The 16,694-nt window shown below is 35.8% G+C and overlaps 1 protein-coding gene across 1 annotated transcript in view; it reads left to right on the top strand.

The window, feature by feature from the left end:
* COL11A1 (collagen type XI alpha 1 chain) overlaps positions 1-16,694 on the top strand; it is a 231,805-nt gene that overhangs the window by 166,863 nt on the left and 48,248 nt on the right. Inside the window, exons 43-47 of the mRNA XM_069599057.1 lie at positions 5,186-5,293; positions 6,191-6,244; positions 7,326-7,379; positions 7,893-8,000; positions 16,626-16,679. Coding sequence (XP_069455158.1) covers positions 5,186-5,293; positions 6,191-6,244; positions 7,326-7,379; positions 7,893-8,000; positions 16,626-16,679 — 378 coding nt within the window. The remainder of the gene's footprint in view (positions 1-5,185; positions 5,294-6,190; positions 6,245-7,325; positions 7,380-7,892; positions 8,001-16,625; positions 16,680-16,694) is intronic.

The raw sequence follows: 16,694 nt of genomic DNA, 5'->3' as shown, positions 1-16,694 counted from the left end.
AGGTGGAAAATATCTGATCAATTATTTTATCTTATATCTCCTGTTTAAAAATTTTACATTTAAATAATCAATGTATTATATTCATTAGATTTATGTTTCATCATCAAGCTCTCTTTCCTAATCTTGTTACTGTTTTGATTTAATCATACTAATTTTCAAAAAGAAAGTTAAAGCATTCTCTCATCCTCCATGGTTAAAGGAAAAACCCAGTAAATGTATATAAAAGTTGCTGACCATCATAAGCAAAAATATAAGTTCAATACTATTGTGTATACGTAAGTCTTGACATATATAATTTAGTTTAAGTCTATAATCTTCAAAATACCTTTTTATCACTTAGGCCTTAGTTTTAGCAAGTTGAGTCTGATTTAGCATGTTGCTTTCATTGTCCATTGACATTAATGTTTGTGATTTTTTTAGTATTTTCAAATTACAATGACTGTTTTTCTGTAATCTACTACCTTTTAGAAACACTTAGAATAATTAGAGTGGGTGGAATTTTGGGGTGACAGAAAAAAGCATTTTTAATTGCTGAAAATTTTTTAAAGCAATACATTTCCAGCTTCAAATACATTTGAAGAAAATTTATACATTGTTTTCTGAGATGTTAATGGAAGAGCATAAAAAATTGTTCTTTGTCTCCCTCTTAGAATTTCTATAATTTCTAACCAATCTCAGAAACTAAAGATGTGTCTATAAAACCATTATAGTATACTGTGCACTGGAAGGTGATATAAAACACAGATTCAGGACATTTCATTCATTCAGGACATTTTTTGATTTTCATTCAAAAATCCAGGGCACTCATATTTTGGCACAGCACACTGAAGAATGTATACAGAGAAAAAGAATATGCATTGCTTTAAGTGTAAATTGAGACTATCTAATGCTTATTAGAGAAGTACAGAATTCCCTGAAGATAATTGAATTCTGAGTTTTAACTTGGTTAAATACCTAGAATTTATGAAGAAAAAGTAAAATATTGAAATGAATGTAAGAATATGGAAAAGTATTGAAAGTTATAATGTTATTTTGGTGATGTAGAAGAGAAATTATTGATCAAAAGCCTTTTTAACAGCTAAGATTTGGCCTGGGTTTTGGTATTAGTTAATAGCATGAGTCGTAAGGGAAAGGAGAATGCTCTGCCCATCCATTCTCTCTCAATTATTCCCACCATGAGAAAAAGTCCAAGATGTTCATTCTATTGTTCTTTTATTAAACAGGATTGAAGATAGTAGCATAACATTCTTACAGAATTGTGGGGTGAAAGTATTCATAAACCTCCATGCAGAAGTTCAGTAAAAACTGATAGAGACATTGGCTTAGATGTTACATGAAGCCTTTTACCTCTTCCTAAACCCAAATATAAATTTTGATTCTTACCTCCTCTGAACAACTTGTATTATAATTTGTCATATAACTATCAGTAAGTTAAGGCTTGGATAAAGAGGGGAAGACAAGATAGGGATCTGTGAAAGGCAAGTCCTTGGTCTACTTACCTACCAAACAACCACCTTGGAAGGGAGAAAATGGAAAACGAGAGCCATGAATATCCATATGACCTCTGGCAATAACCGGCCTAATCTATATCCCCAAATTAATCATCCAGATAAGAAACTTGGAGGAATAGGGGGTGCTGGAAAGCAGGTAAAGTAAAGAAAGCTAAAACTTTTTCTACCTAAGTGCATTGATAGAAATATTTTGATGGAAAGAATGATTATTGAAGAAACCTAATTGTATTATGGAGGCACTGGATTGAAGGACTACAGATAGGAAGCTATGTGGATAATACATCTATCTGAGACTGTTATACAAATGGGGGGATGCCAGATCCAAAACACAGTGAAGTCAATATATTGACCATAAATTGATTAGGCATTAGTAGGTGTAGATACAAGGAAACATTATTTTCAGTTTCAAGAACATGTAAATATAATTGAAGAGAGAATGATCCATGTCAGGATTGCAAATCTGGGAGTTATTTAGAATAAGTTTGATGTAGGATCTATATTATTGAGTCTCCATTTGATGAAGTATTGAGGGAAGAGAATAAAGATCTAGACTCTTTAGGGAAAATTGTGATGGTGAGAGTTCTGAAAGGATCCAGTAAGAGGGAGAGCAAGAGAGACTGTCTGTGAGTAATATGAAATATATCCAGTGGCACACCGTCATGAAGGCCAAGAGAGAAAAGAGTTTCGTTTGTTGAATGTTGTAAGTGATCAAGAATACTCAAAGTTGAGAACTAAAGATAAGACAGACCAGGATTTGGCCATTGGGCATTCAAGACTTCAGGGTAATTTCAGTGGGGTTCAAAAAGAAGGCGGATGATAAAGGAGTGGAATAAGTGCATACAGAACACTTCAGTTAAGCCTGAGCTTAGAATAATAGGGAGTCAGGAGGTTCCAGCAAAATTTAATGCATTGCCTCTGGTTATTACTATTATTGTGATACAGTTATATTTATCTCCCTGGAGAAGGAAATGGCAACCCACTCCAGTATTCTTGCCTGGAAAATCCCATGGACAGAGGAGCCTGGTAGGCTATAGTCCATGGAGTTGCAGAGTTGGACATGACTTCGCTTTCATTTTCAGTTTATATTTATCTACATAACAAATAATAAGAAATAATCAATGAAAAGTGAGGAAGTAATGATGTCAGAGTAAACTGGCTGGCTTTGAGCTGATAAGAATTGAGCTGGGAGCTCAGTTCTATTATTTATTTTGTTCATTATTTGCGATGTTAATATGTCTAAACCTTTGTTTCCTTATTTCTGAACAAAAAAAAAACCTTAATATTTTGTGATGAGTAGATGAAATTGTAGTTCTTTCACTTTGTAGGATTATCATCATCATTGGCTGTAAACCAGAGTTTTCATCAAAAGATTAATTAATAACTAGAAAATAAATGCATAAATTAGCTTTTGAATCTGAAGGGATGGATTTGGTGAATTATAATAAAAGATGAGGGTATGGATAAGGCTAAGTTCACACAGAGTCAAACAAAGGACAAGGGGATGATTAGCTAATTTTATCAGTGTTAATATAATATTCAGCTATTAATATTGATGAAGAAGTAGAAGTAATGAAATAAACATTGCTTAAGGAGAGGTCAGCGATGTTTCTGGTAGTCCTGTAGGTTATGGGCTAAGATATCCATAATAGGAAAGGCATTTACCATCTTGCAGGGTTGTAAAATGAAGAATCTAAATTTAGATTGTTATATATCTGTTGAAAGGTTATCCCTGATTCTACTCATACTAGGATCAAAAGAAATAAACAGCAGGTGATTCCTGGCAAGCGATTATGCATACTATAACAAATGCAGATAAGAATTAATTTGTTTAATTTACACATACTCTCATAGATTCAATTTTTGGAGTTCAGATTCTGAAGGAAATTCAATTTAGCGAGAAATATCTGAATCAGTTCATGTGTTCAAAGTAGTGACATTCACTGTGAATAACATAACACATTTTATGAGTGGAGATAGGTTTGTGACATTGTAATATTTAATTTGAATGAAATAAAAGGTCTCCAGTGTGACAATGGAGATATTATTAAATGATGATTATGACATAGTTTTGAAAAATGAGATCGTATGGAACCCAACAAAGTAATAAACTTATAAACGTTGTTTTATAGATATTAATTTTTGTCATTAAGCAATAGATTAATTCAACTAATACTCCTTAAATGGCTATCGTGGGCCACAGGCCAGGAAGATACAGTGGAATACATAAACAGTTTCTTCTCTCACAGTTCATTGTCTGATGGAGCATTGGAAAATAATCAAAGAATCACTAGGTACATGTATAATTACAAACTCTGGTTAATGACATAAAGAAATGTACTGATGTATATCAGATTATGACAGAGAGACCTCAGCTGGAGTCAGAGCCTTTCCTTGGACAGGGCATTGATGATGGAATGTAAAAGATGAGGAGGAATTAAATAAGTGGAGGGTCCTCCTAGAGGCATTCCAGGCAAATGAACAACACGTGCTCAGGCCAAGTAACAGGAAGGAAATGTCATCAAGTTTAAAAAAAGATCTAGAGGAGCTGAAATACAGAGCAATGGCAAAGGCAGTAGAAACCAGGTAATGGGGAGACTGCACTAGCAGCTTGCTCTTTATTTTAGGAATGGTAAACAAGTAAATTGACTAAAGAATGTTGTTAAGATTATCTGTCTCTCTGGTTACAACATAGGGAATAGTTTGGAAGTAAGAATAGATGTGAGATAGGAAGGAGGTATTTCAACAGTTCAGAGGAAGGCTATTAGTATTTTGGGATAAGATATTAATGGTGGAGATAAAGTGAAGTAAATATATTCAAGAGATAAAACTTGGAAAGAGGTGGTAAGGGACAGGGAAGGGGGTAGATAGTGGGGCCAGGATAATGTAAAGGCAGGAACTAATGACATGGATTCCCAGATTGTATAACAGGAGGAAAGATAGAACTACCAAGTACAATCAAAAAATAACTCTGTGCAGAACTGTGATGAGGTCTTCACTTTTAGGAAAGGAATTTTTGCCATCTTCATTACCAAGGCTCTACTTTTTCAATTATACAATATACTTAAATTTTAAAAGAGCAAAATAATGCCACTGTCAAAAGATAAAGAAAAATTTTTAAGACGCTAACAACCTTTAATTCTGAATCAAAAGCAAGAAAATCAAAATGCAAAATCTAGAAAAATTCATGAAACATTTGTTAAAAATGAAAAACATCTACACATAAAGCATATTATGAAGTTGGGCATGTGAGCAAATGCATTTTATGGTTTTTGAGGCCTACCAGCCACTGCCCAGCTATTTCAGTAGCAATACAGAATGTAAAGGGTCAGTAACTTTTCAAAAACATAAAGCATCTGATTTTTAATATATAATGCTTGATTTGAAAATGTGTGGTTCAAAGGAAAATTCTATTGATTATTTTTGTTGATTGTTGATTATTTTTTATGAGATTCATAAATGGTTAGCAATGGTAGTGTTCTTAGTCACAAAAGAATGCGGGATATTTCATGTTATCATTTGCTACTGAGAAAATGCATTTTGAGTAAAAATCAAAACAATTTCCTTGTTAAATATGGAAGCCAGGGTATGACTCTTGTAGCTTCACTTATAAATTGAGTGGCAAATTCATAGGTTTCTTACAGCCAAGTAATGACTTGGTGGATTTTTCAATGCAGGGAGAAAAAGGTCCCCAAGGTCCGGCAGGGAGAGATGGAGTACAAGGCCCTGTGGGTCTCCCAGGGCCTGCGGGGCCTGCTGGCTCCCCTGGAGAAGATGGAGACAAGGTGAGTACTCTTTATATTAGTACATACCATGAAAAAGAAATTTTTTCTCAAAAATCCTAGATATAATCTTTCTTAAGATTAGATATAAAATCTAAAGTTATATTTTTCAAAGTTTCAATATAGCTTTCTCGTGCTCAAAAGTTTTAATTTAGGGGCTTAGAATTAGAATTTTCCTGTGAAATAGTATGTGAGATCTAAACAAGACAAGAACAATGGTAGTGAGAAAAATGAGCAGATGCCAAAAGCTCTTATCTGTTTTTAATATTTCTCATATAAATGTGAAATTAATTAGTTGTATACATTTAACCACAGTGTCTTGGATTTGTAGAGTTAAAATTTAAGAATGAGCTGCATACATATTTTATAATCCTGTACTTCTCTATTTCTTACTAATGTATAAGTGAAGATTCTAAGCTCTTGATTTTAAACGTATAGCTGTGTTGTGTTTGAATTGAATATACTTTCTAGCATTACTGTGAAATTATATAACAAAATTTGTTAATCAGTGTGCTGATAATGCATTATACTTTAGCAGTTGGAAAACTAGGAGAAAAAATAGATTGATTTTTGATTAATGTGTAATTATATTTTTATATAAATCAGTGTATTTCCATTATCAGTTTATACTGGTGATATTTCAGATGAAATCGATTTTGTGAATTGAAAATCCCAGCTGTAATAGTCCTCAGAGTTCAGCTGATTTTTGCTTTTCTGTATGCTTATCAGTTCTAGACAGCAATATTAGTCAATACAGGAGAGTGATCACTAGGCTTTTCCAATTTAAATAGTGACATTAACTGCTATCACATAATTTAGTCATAAGATGATAGTGATCATAATGCAATGACAGGTATGGCATATTAGATATAAATTTTAACTCAAATATTTCAAATTCAGGGTGAAATTGGTGAACCAGGACAAAAAGGCAGCAAGGGTGACAAAGGAGAAAATGTGAGTTTCCTACTTCTTATTCAGGGGGATTTATTAATTTAATTTCTTTTGCTATTAACCATGGATTTTTTTCATGTTACTATTTCCTTATGTCTCCCTATAATATTACTACTATATTACCTCTGCGGTAACTAATCAGTTTGAGATTTGGTCAATTCTAATAAAACCTCTTTTCAAAACTTTGTGTTAAGAAATGAAATAATTCAAACCTTAAAACCTCAGAATGAGACTAAACTATCTGCAATTTCTCCCTCCATTGCTTTTACATTGTTAGCTCAAATACCATGTACTTTAAAGACAGATAACATCTTTGTATTGCTATGAAAAAGATACTGACCTAGTGGAAACCTGAAAGGAACCTGCTAGTCCCTCAACCAAATCTCCAGAGCCTAGGCTTCAAAAATTGTACCCAATGTGTGGCAGTTTTAAGAAAAAGAGCAGTACCATTCCATGACTCTAGTGTCTGGATCTTTTATAGTGCCTGACTGTGTAAAAAAAAAAAAAAGAATACAGTTAAGAAAATATATTTATGCATGGAAGACTCATAAAGCTACTGAAATCTATTGCTTAAAGTAAGGAGTTCTGGTTTACTGAATATATAACACTGAATTTGCATGTGTTTACATATGAGGAAAATTCCAAGTTTTCATATATCATTACATTCTGTCTATATAGAATTCCCCACAACCTATTTTTCTTTTGGAAAATATTGTATATATGAACACTTTCATGTCTCTTTTTGACACACAGATATCTCACTAAAGAAATCTGATATTTTGAAAATTTTCAAGTGTGAAACTTTGACATGATTTATAAATATTAGCATAGAAATCCTTTTTAAAATATCAACTACTACAAATGAGAATGTTTTCAATAACTGCCAATTTAAAAGTGATTGCAAGTAAGCAAGTCTGAGGCTCAAGAAGTAAAATAAATAATGGTTGACTGTACTAAATGCAAAAACCTTTTTCCCCAAAAAGTGTATAGAGGCTTAATAGATTTTGATCAATCAAATGTTCTGTACTATATAACTGAGGCTCTTTTGGCTTCAGTTTCAAATTTACTGATTATTTCATTTCAGGGTCCTCCTGGTCCCCCAGGTCTTCAAGGTCCAGTTGGTGCCCCTGGAATTGCTGTAAGTGCTCCTCTTTGTTCAGCAAATCTTAAGTCCTTATTATTCTCTGATTAGATAGATCCATGAACTGTCACATAACCAGTTGATTTCATGTGATAATAGGTTTGTTTCTATGCTTAACATTGAATCAAGTTTAAATTATCTAATATAGGTAGCCAAGTTGACTTTATAAATAAAAAACACTGTGACTTCATTGGAAGATAGCTAATAACCAGTTGGGAAGTACTTAATTTGTAGGAAATTCTGAACATTATTTTCCTTTATTACATAGCTCTTATTTCACTTGGTAAATATGAGAAAAATCAAAATCAGTCATATTCCATAATCAAATAATGTAAAGCAAAACAAACAATGGTATATTTGCAGCAGATAGTACAAATTTTACCTACTTATCACTTGGTTGCTTATAATAGACCAACTTTGATTAAATGAGAAATGATTATATTTTTATGATGTCTTATGGCAGAATCATGATTTTTCCAGCTTGTGATCATTTGTATTGGTCTTCTCTAGGGAGGTGATGGTGAACCAGGTCCCAGAGGTCAGCAGGGGATGTTTGGACAAAAAGGTGATGAGGGTGCAAGAGGTTTCCCAGGACCTCCTGGTCCCATAGGTCTTCAGGTAAGATGTTTTCTGCATTGCACATCCAGTCATTCCCACTTACTTCTCACACCAGGTTTTCTGGTGGATATAAAACAAAGCAGTGGTCCTTTGTTCTATCTAGAAACTCGGTTTTTAAGTATAATAACCATTTTACTTAAACATATATCTGAACTTTAACTGCTTTTTGCCAATTACCATTAATTTTCCTGAAACTGCATCAGCCTTGGTTTCTGTAGGTTTAATACTGGTTTTCTTCATTCTCATTGTATATGGAAAATGAATGACAAGCTTCTTTGTGTATATTGAAAAATCACAATGTTAGAAAGTTTCTTTCACATATCTCATAGCAGGAAAATTAGTACTCCAGATGGCTAGCAGAAACTTTGAGAAATAGCAAACTGTTAATCACAACTGGGGCTTCTCAGGTGGTGCTAGTGGTAAAGGATCTTCCTGCCAGTGAAGTAGATGTAAGAGACTGGTTCCTTCTCTGGGTGGGGACGATCCCCTGGAGTGGGAAATGGTAACTCATTCCAGTTTTTTTGCCTGGACAATTCCAGGGACAGAGGAGCCGGTGGGCTACAGTCCATGAGGCGGCAGAGTCAGACACGACTAAGTGACTGAGTGCGCACACACACACACACACACGCACACGATTGTAACTATTAACAGAAATTGCCAACAATTTAAGCAATAAGAGGTAAAATAGGCTTCCCTTCCCTGGTGGCTCATATCATAAAGAATCTACCTATCATGTAGGAGACTGGGTTCTATCCCTGGGTCAGGAAGATTCCCCTGGAGAAGCGAATGTCTACCCACTCCAGTTTTTTTGCCCTGGAGAATTCTATAAACAGAGGATACTGGCACGCTACAGTCCACGGGGTCACAAAGAGTCAGGCAGGACCTAGCGACTAACACTTTCACAATAGGTAAAATAAACAAATTAACATTCAGTTCCGTTCAGCCGCTCAGTCATGTCCGATTCTGCAACCCCATGGACTGCAACACTACAGGTTTCCCTGTCCATAACCAACTCCCAGAGCTTACTCAAACTCATGTCCATGGAGTCAGTGATGCTATCCAACCATCTCATCCTCTGTCATCCCCTTCTCCTCCTGCCTTCAATCTTTCCCAGCATCAGGGTCTTTTCCAATGAGTCAGTTCTTTGCATTAGGTGGCCAAAGTATTGGAGCTTCAGCTTCAGCTCCAATCACTTAAATAACTTAAATGATTAAAATAATCTTTAAAATAACTTCTTAGAATTATAATTTGTATTTTAGTAAACCCACTAGGAAGTATGAGGTTGTAAAACATTGTAGGCCAAGAAATTGTCTTTAAATATAGCTTATAACTGGGTTGTTAGGCAAAACATTGCATAGTAGATATCTGTCTGAGTTGTCTTTCTTCCATATGATGTTAATTGCTTCCTACAAACTGTGGAAACATCTAGCTTTCTTCTGCCACTTGTTTATTCGATACTTACCTAGTGATTCTCTAAAAAATCATAAAATTTTTGATATTTGGGTATATATGGATATTAGTTATGCCACATTAGCAATTTTAGAAATTATTAAATCATCTAGTTCATAATAATTTTTAATATTAAGTACCTTCTTAGTATATAATTATATGTTACATTATTAAATATAACAATTATTGTTATAGCCCTCAATGGAAGTCTACCAGTGAACATAATATTGTAATTTTCTACATTTTTTATTGCCAAAGTAGTTTCTTTTCAACTTGAGTAGTATAAAAGTGTCATATCATATTTTCATTTAACCCTTTTATTCTTATTGCTGTCATTTAGTTGCTAAGTTGTGTCCAGCTCTTTGCAATTCCATAGACTGTAGCCCACCAGGTTCCTCTGTCCATGGGATTTCACGGGCGAGAATACTGGAGAGGGTTGTCATTTCCTTCTCTACGGGACCTTCCCAACCCAGGGATTGAACTTGGGTCTCTTGTATTGACAGGCAGATTCTTTACCTCTGAGAAAGCAGGGAAGCCCCTTTTATACTTATTAGATGATAATAAATAAGCAATCCTGAGCAATATGTATTAGTATGTATGCTGCTGCTGCTGCTGCTGCTAAGTCGCTTCACTCGTGTCCGACTCTGTGCAACCCCATAGGTGGCAGCCCAGCAGGCTCCTCCGTCCCTGGGATTCTCCAGGCAAGAACACTGGAGGGGTTGTCATGTCCATCTCCAATGCATGCATGCATGCTAAGTCGCTTCAATCGTGTCCGACTCTATGCAACCCTATGGATAGCAGCCAACCAGGCTCCTCTGTCCACAGGATTCTGTAGGCAAGAATACTGGAGTGGGATGCCATTTCCTTCTTCACAATTGTACGAGCAGCACATATATTTGAAAATAACAAGGCATTAGAAATTAGATTGCTGATGTATATATTACCATTCACTTTCTGCTTTTTCATTTAACTGATTATTCTGAATTCTATAAGGTTGTAATTTAGAAATTTAGTTATCATGATTAAAAAGGTGTCTTGTAACTTATATTTAAAAAATATTGTATTTTTAAAAGTCTTCATTTACACAGAGTAAGAAATATGATCTTTGATGAAGGTGACTCAAGAAATCAATTCCCAAAAAAATTGATTATATTTTCCCAGAATACCTCTTTAAATCAGGAATCTGAAAAGATGTTAATGTAATTAACATGCTCACAATCGTGTCTTCATCCTTTAATTGAGTCTTTGTGGCAGAATAGATATTAGCAATTATATTAGACATTAATAATAATAATGTAGTAGTCTAGTTGCTTACTATTTGTCTCCATATGAAGAACGCACATAGAGTGAGAGTTCTTGGCCTGAATTCATTTTTTATTTCATCATTTAAGAGGTAAATTATTTTAAATTAACAGATCTTATAGCAGAATCTCTCTGTGCATAAATTACTCCTTAGAAAAGTGCTGGGACATTTGAAAACTGACTAACACCGGAGTGCCATTTTGCACATTTAGCTGCTGCAAAAAAAGGATTTGACTCAATGTGTTTCTACTGATTTGAATAATAAGAATATTCTGTCTAAACTTGGTGCTTCCCTGATAACTCAGTTGGTAAAGGATAACCCTACAATGCAGGAGACCTCGGTTCAATGACTGAGTCAGAAGATCTGCTGGAGAAGGATAGGCTATCCTTGTTGTTCAGCTGGTAAAGAATCCGCCTGCAATGCAAGAGAATTTGAACTATAATCAAACTTCATAAAAAGAGATAAATATTTCAATATTTTTCTATTGGGTGGTTTCTACTGAACTAATATCAAGAATAACATGCATAAATAAAAATGGCAATGCAGACTAGGCATGTTATAGAAATACAAGATAACTATGAGCTAATATTATATAACATTCCATTTGGAAATCACAAATCAGATGCACTGTATACTACAGTAGGTGGGATATAAGGAATGTGATTGTTAATTTATGTGGTGTTTATAAGAGCTTAATTATGTTTACATTGTAGTGCTTAGCACTTAAGGAAATGGGCTTAAACTGAAACGTTTATTTCATCTGTGTTAAAAATCTACTTGTCTTTTTAAGAATTTGAGTTCATGTTCTCCATCAATGAATTAGAATCTCTTTGGTTGTGGATCTTGGAATCTAAAATTTTAGTGACCTCTTTCAGATTATCTTTAAGCAGGATAAAATTGGAAACACTACCTGGCTATTTCCTCCCAGGAACTTCTCTAGTAATTCTAGAAGCTAGCATCAGTTGATGATAACCATTTGGCAAGTACGTATGATAGGCTATTTTCCTAGACATCTAACCCGAGAAAAAATAAATGAAATTCTGGTATATCCTATTATAAATCAGTAATTAAGATTTCCTCATACAAATGAATATACAGAATATTAAAAAATTTACAAATATACTCAGTAAAGCTATCCTCTCTCCAAACTGAGAGTCATGTGGAATTGGTACATCACAAAAACAATTTCATGGCTTATTACCAGCATTTAAAAACTGAAATATAACAAGATAAGGATAAAAATATCAAATATCATCATCTATCTATTCAAGATTACTTTTTTCTTTTTTTAATTTATTTATTTTAATTGGAGGCTAATTACTTTACAATATTGTATTGGTTTTTGCCATATATTGACATGAATCAGCCATGGGTATACATGTGTTCCCCATCCAGAACTCCCCTCCCCTCTCCCTCCCAATCCCGTACTTCTGGGTCATCCCAGTGCACTAGTTGTGAGTACCCTGTCTCATGCATTAAACCTGGACTGGAGAACTATCTCACACATGGTATATAGATGTTTCAATGCTATTCTCTCAGATCATCCCACCCTCGACCTCTCTCACAGAGTCCAATAGATTGTTATGTACATCTGTGTCTCCTTCACTGCCCCGCATATAGGGTTATTGTTACCATCTTTCTAAATTCCATATACATACATTAGTATACTGTATTGGGCCTGGTGTGCTGCAGTTTGTGGGGTTGCAAAGAGTCGGACACAACTGAGCAACTGAACTGAATTGATATTGTATTGGTGTTTTTCTTTCTGACTTACTTCACTATGTATAATAGGCTCCAGTTTCATCCACCTCGTTAAAACTGATTAAATGTATTCTTTTTAATATTCCATTGTGTATATGTACCATAGATTTCTTATCCATTCATCTGCTAATGGACACATGTACACCCATGGCTGATTCATGTGACTGTATGGCAAAAACCACCACAATATTGTAAAGTAATTAGCTTCCAATTAAAATTAATTAATTAAAAAAATTCAACATTTCATTAAAATCTCTGTTTTTCTCTGGTGCTCTGCCAGTTGTTAGAGACAAAAGCTTGACCTGAAAGAGCAATGTCCCATGAGTTCAGTTCAGTTCAGTTGCTTAGTTGTGTCCTGTATTCCGTGACCCCATGGACTGCAACACACCAGGCTTCCCTGTCCATATCCAATTTCTGAAGCTTGCTCAAACTCATGTCCATTGAGTTGTTGATGCCATCCAACCATCTCAGTCTCTGTCATCCCCTTCTCCTCCTGCCTTCAATCTTTCCCAGTATCAGGGTCTTTTCCAGTGAGTCAGTTCTTCACATCAGGTGGCCAAAGTATTGGAGTTTCAGCTTCAGCATCAGTCCTTCCAGTGAATATTCAGGACTGATTTCCTTTAGGATTGTCTGGTTGGATCTCCTTGCAGTCTGAGGGACTCTCAAGAGTCTTCTCCAACACCACAGTGCAAAAGCATCAATTCTTCTGTACTCAGCTTTCTTTATAGTCCAACTCTCACATCCGTATATGACTACTGGAAAAACCATATTCAACAACAGAATGGGAAAGACTAGAGATCGCTTCAAGAAAATTAGAGACACCAAGGGAACATTTCATGCAATAAAGGCTCAATAAAGGACAGAAATGGTATGGATCTAACAGAAGCAGAAGATATTAAGAAGAGGTAGCAAGAATACACAGAAGAATTGTAAAAAAAGATCTTCATGACCCAGATAAGCACGATGGTGTGATCACTCATCTAGAGTCAGACATCCTGGAATGTAAAGTCAAGTGGGCCTTAGAAAGCATCACTATGAACAAAGCTAGTAGAGGTGATGGAATTCCAGTGGAGCTATTTCAAATCCTGAAAGATGATGCTGTGAAAGTGCTGCACTCAATATGCCAGCACATTTGGAAAACTCAGCAGTGGCCACAGGACTGGAAAAGGTCAGTTTCCATTCCAATCCCAAAGAAAGGCAATGCCAAAGAATGCTCAAACTACCACACAATTGTACTCATCTCACACGCTAGTAAAGTAATGCTCAAAATTCTCCAAGCCAGGCTTCAGCAATACGTGAACCGTGAACTTCTTGATATTCAAGCTGGTTTTAGAAAAGGCAGAGGAACCAGAGATCAAATTGCCAACATCTGCTGAATCATGAAAAAAGCAAGAGAGTTCCAGAAAAACATCTATTTCTGCTTTATTGACTATGCCAAAGCCTTTGACTGTGTGGATCACAATAAACTGGAAAATTCTGAGAGAGATGGGAATACCAAACCACCTGACCTGCCTCTTGAGAAATCTGTATGCAGGTCAGGAAGCAACAGTTAGAATTGGACATGGAACAACAGACTGGTTCCAAATAGGAAAAGGAGTACGTCAAGGCTGTATATTGTCACCCTGCTTATTTAACTTCTATGCAGAGTACATCATGAGAAACGCTGGACTGGAAGAAACAGAAACTGGAATCCAGATTGCCCCGAGAAATATCAATAACCTCAGATATGCAGATGACACCACCCGTGTGGCAGAAAGTGAAGAGGAACTAAAAAGCCTCTTGATGAAAGTGAAAGAGGAGAGTGAAAAAGTTGGCTTAAAGCTCAACATTCAGAAAACGAAGATCATGGCATCTGGTCCCATCACATCATGGGAAATAGATGGGGAAACAGTGGAAACAGTGTCAGACTTTATTTTTGGGGGGCTCCAAAATCACTGCAGATGGTGATTGCAGCCATGAAATTAAAAGACGTTTACTCTTTGGAAGAAAAGTTATGACCAACCTAGATAGCATATTCAAAAGCAGAGACATTACTTTGCTGACTAAGGTCCGTCTAGTGAAGGCTATGGTTTTTCCTGTAGTCATGTATGGATGTGAGAGTTGGACTGTGAAGAAGGCTGAGTGCTGAAGAATTGATGCTTTTGAACTGTGGTGTTGGAGAAGACTCGTGAGAGTCCCTTGGACTGCAAGGAGATCCAACCAGTCCATTCTGAAGATCAACCCTGGGATTTCTTTGGAAGGAATGATGCTAAGCTGAAGCTCCAGTACTTTGGCCACCTCATGCAAAGAGTTGACTCACTGGAAAAGACTTTGATGCTGGGAGGTATTGGGGGTAGGAGGAGAAGGGGACGACAGAGGATGAGATGGCTGGATGGCATCACTGACTTGATGGACGTGAGTCTGAGTGAACTCTGGGAGTTGGTGGTGGACAGGGAGGCCTGGCGTGCTTTGATTCATGGGGTCGCAAAGAGTTGGACACGACTGAGCGACTGAACTGAACTGATTAGACAGACCTTTTTTGGCAAAGTAATATCTCTGCTTTATAATATGCTGTCTAGGTTGGTCACAGTTTTTCTTCCAAGGAGCAAGTGTCTTTTAATTTCATAGCTGCAGTCACCATCTGCTGTGATTCTGGAGTCCCCCAAAATAAAGTGTCTCACTGTTTCCACTGTTTCCCCATCTATTTGCCATGAAGTGATGGGACCGGATGCCATGCTCTTTGTTTTCTGAATGTTGAGTTTTAAGCCAACTTTTTCAGTCTCCTCTTTCACTTTCATCAAGAGGCTTTTTAGTTCCTCTTCACTTTCTGCCATAAGGGTGGTGTCATCTGTGTATCTGAGGTTATTGATGTATCTATTGGCAGTCTTGATTCCAGCTTGTGCTACATCCATCCCAGCATTTCACATGATATATTCTCCATATCAGTTAAGTAAGCAGGGTGACAATATACAACCTTGACATCCCATGAGTATAAGTATGCAAACAAGTGGTACAATTGTGTTTTTAAATGTATGTTTCAAATTGGAAAATCCCATGGATGGAGGAGCCTGGTAGGCTACAGTCCATGGGGTCACACAGAGTCTGACATGACTGAGCGACTTCACTTTAGGTAAGATAGGCCTCCCCTGATGGCTCAGAGGGTAAAGCGTCTGTCTGCAATGCAGGAGACCCAGGTTCCATCCCTAGGTCGGGAAGATCCCCCCTGGATAAGGAAATGGCAACCCACTCCAGTACTATCGCCTGGAAAATCCCATGGACGCAGGAACCTTGTAGGCTACAGTCCATGGGGTCTCAAAGAGTCGGACACGACTGAGCGACTTCACTTTCTTTCAAATGTATACAACGTATTGTAATATAAAATAGGAAATATAAACAGATATGCTGGGGGGAATTAGGAAAATCAAGAGGGAGTACAGTAATTTTTTTTTTGCTGGCCCATAAAGATAGGGCCAGGTGAAATCTGAAGGCAGCTGCTCTGATTTTATTCAATAGCATAGAACCTCTCCCAAAGAAATTACACTGCAATTGAACGTAAAGGAAATAGATTTGAGTAAATAAAGGAAGTGTAATATATCAGGTCTCATGGCCTTATGAGTTTTTAAGATCCAGAACTGGAATTAACAGGTCAAGAGTTCAGAAGATGTTTTTAACCCTGGACATATGTTGGATGGAATATTTATTTTCAAAGGAGTTTTGTCTAACTGTTCCAATCTATAAAATCCTCACCAGGAAAAGGTGTCCTAAAATAATTTGGAACAAGATTTTTCAAAAACATTTTTACAATGTTAATTCCATATACTACTCATAAAGATGGAGAAAATGATTAGGTATTCATAAATTCCCAGAACAAATTATGTATTTAGTTCTTGTAATTGAAATAGAAAAGTATAATACTATGCAAAGCATGAATTTTGTGAACATACATATATGATTCCCTAATATTTAGTCAATATTTGCATTATGTGTATTTTGACAGATGATAGTTTATGAGTCTCAAGTCCACATTCTTATTTAGCTGTATTTAACTTTGAATTCTATATGAGAAATTGGACAAATATTTCTTTTTAAATACATGAATGAATTTTACTGTTTTTCTATTTATATTTTCTTAGGGTCTTCCAGGCCCACCTGGTGAAAAAGGAGAAAATGGGGATGTTGGTCCTATGGTAAGTTTTTATTTT

Source organism: Ovis canadensis, chromosome 1, assembly GCF_042477335.2.
Source record: "Ovis canadensis isolate MfBH-ARS-UI-01 breed Bighorn chromosome 1, ARS-UI_OviCan_v2, whole genome shotgun sequence".
NCBI classification, from domain to species: Eukaryota; Metazoa; Chordata; class Mammalia; order Artiodactyla; family Bovidae; genus Ovis; species Ovis canadensis.
The sequence above is the reverse complement of the archived record's forward strand: the minus strand, read 5'-3'. Positions and strand labels throughout refer to the sequence as shown.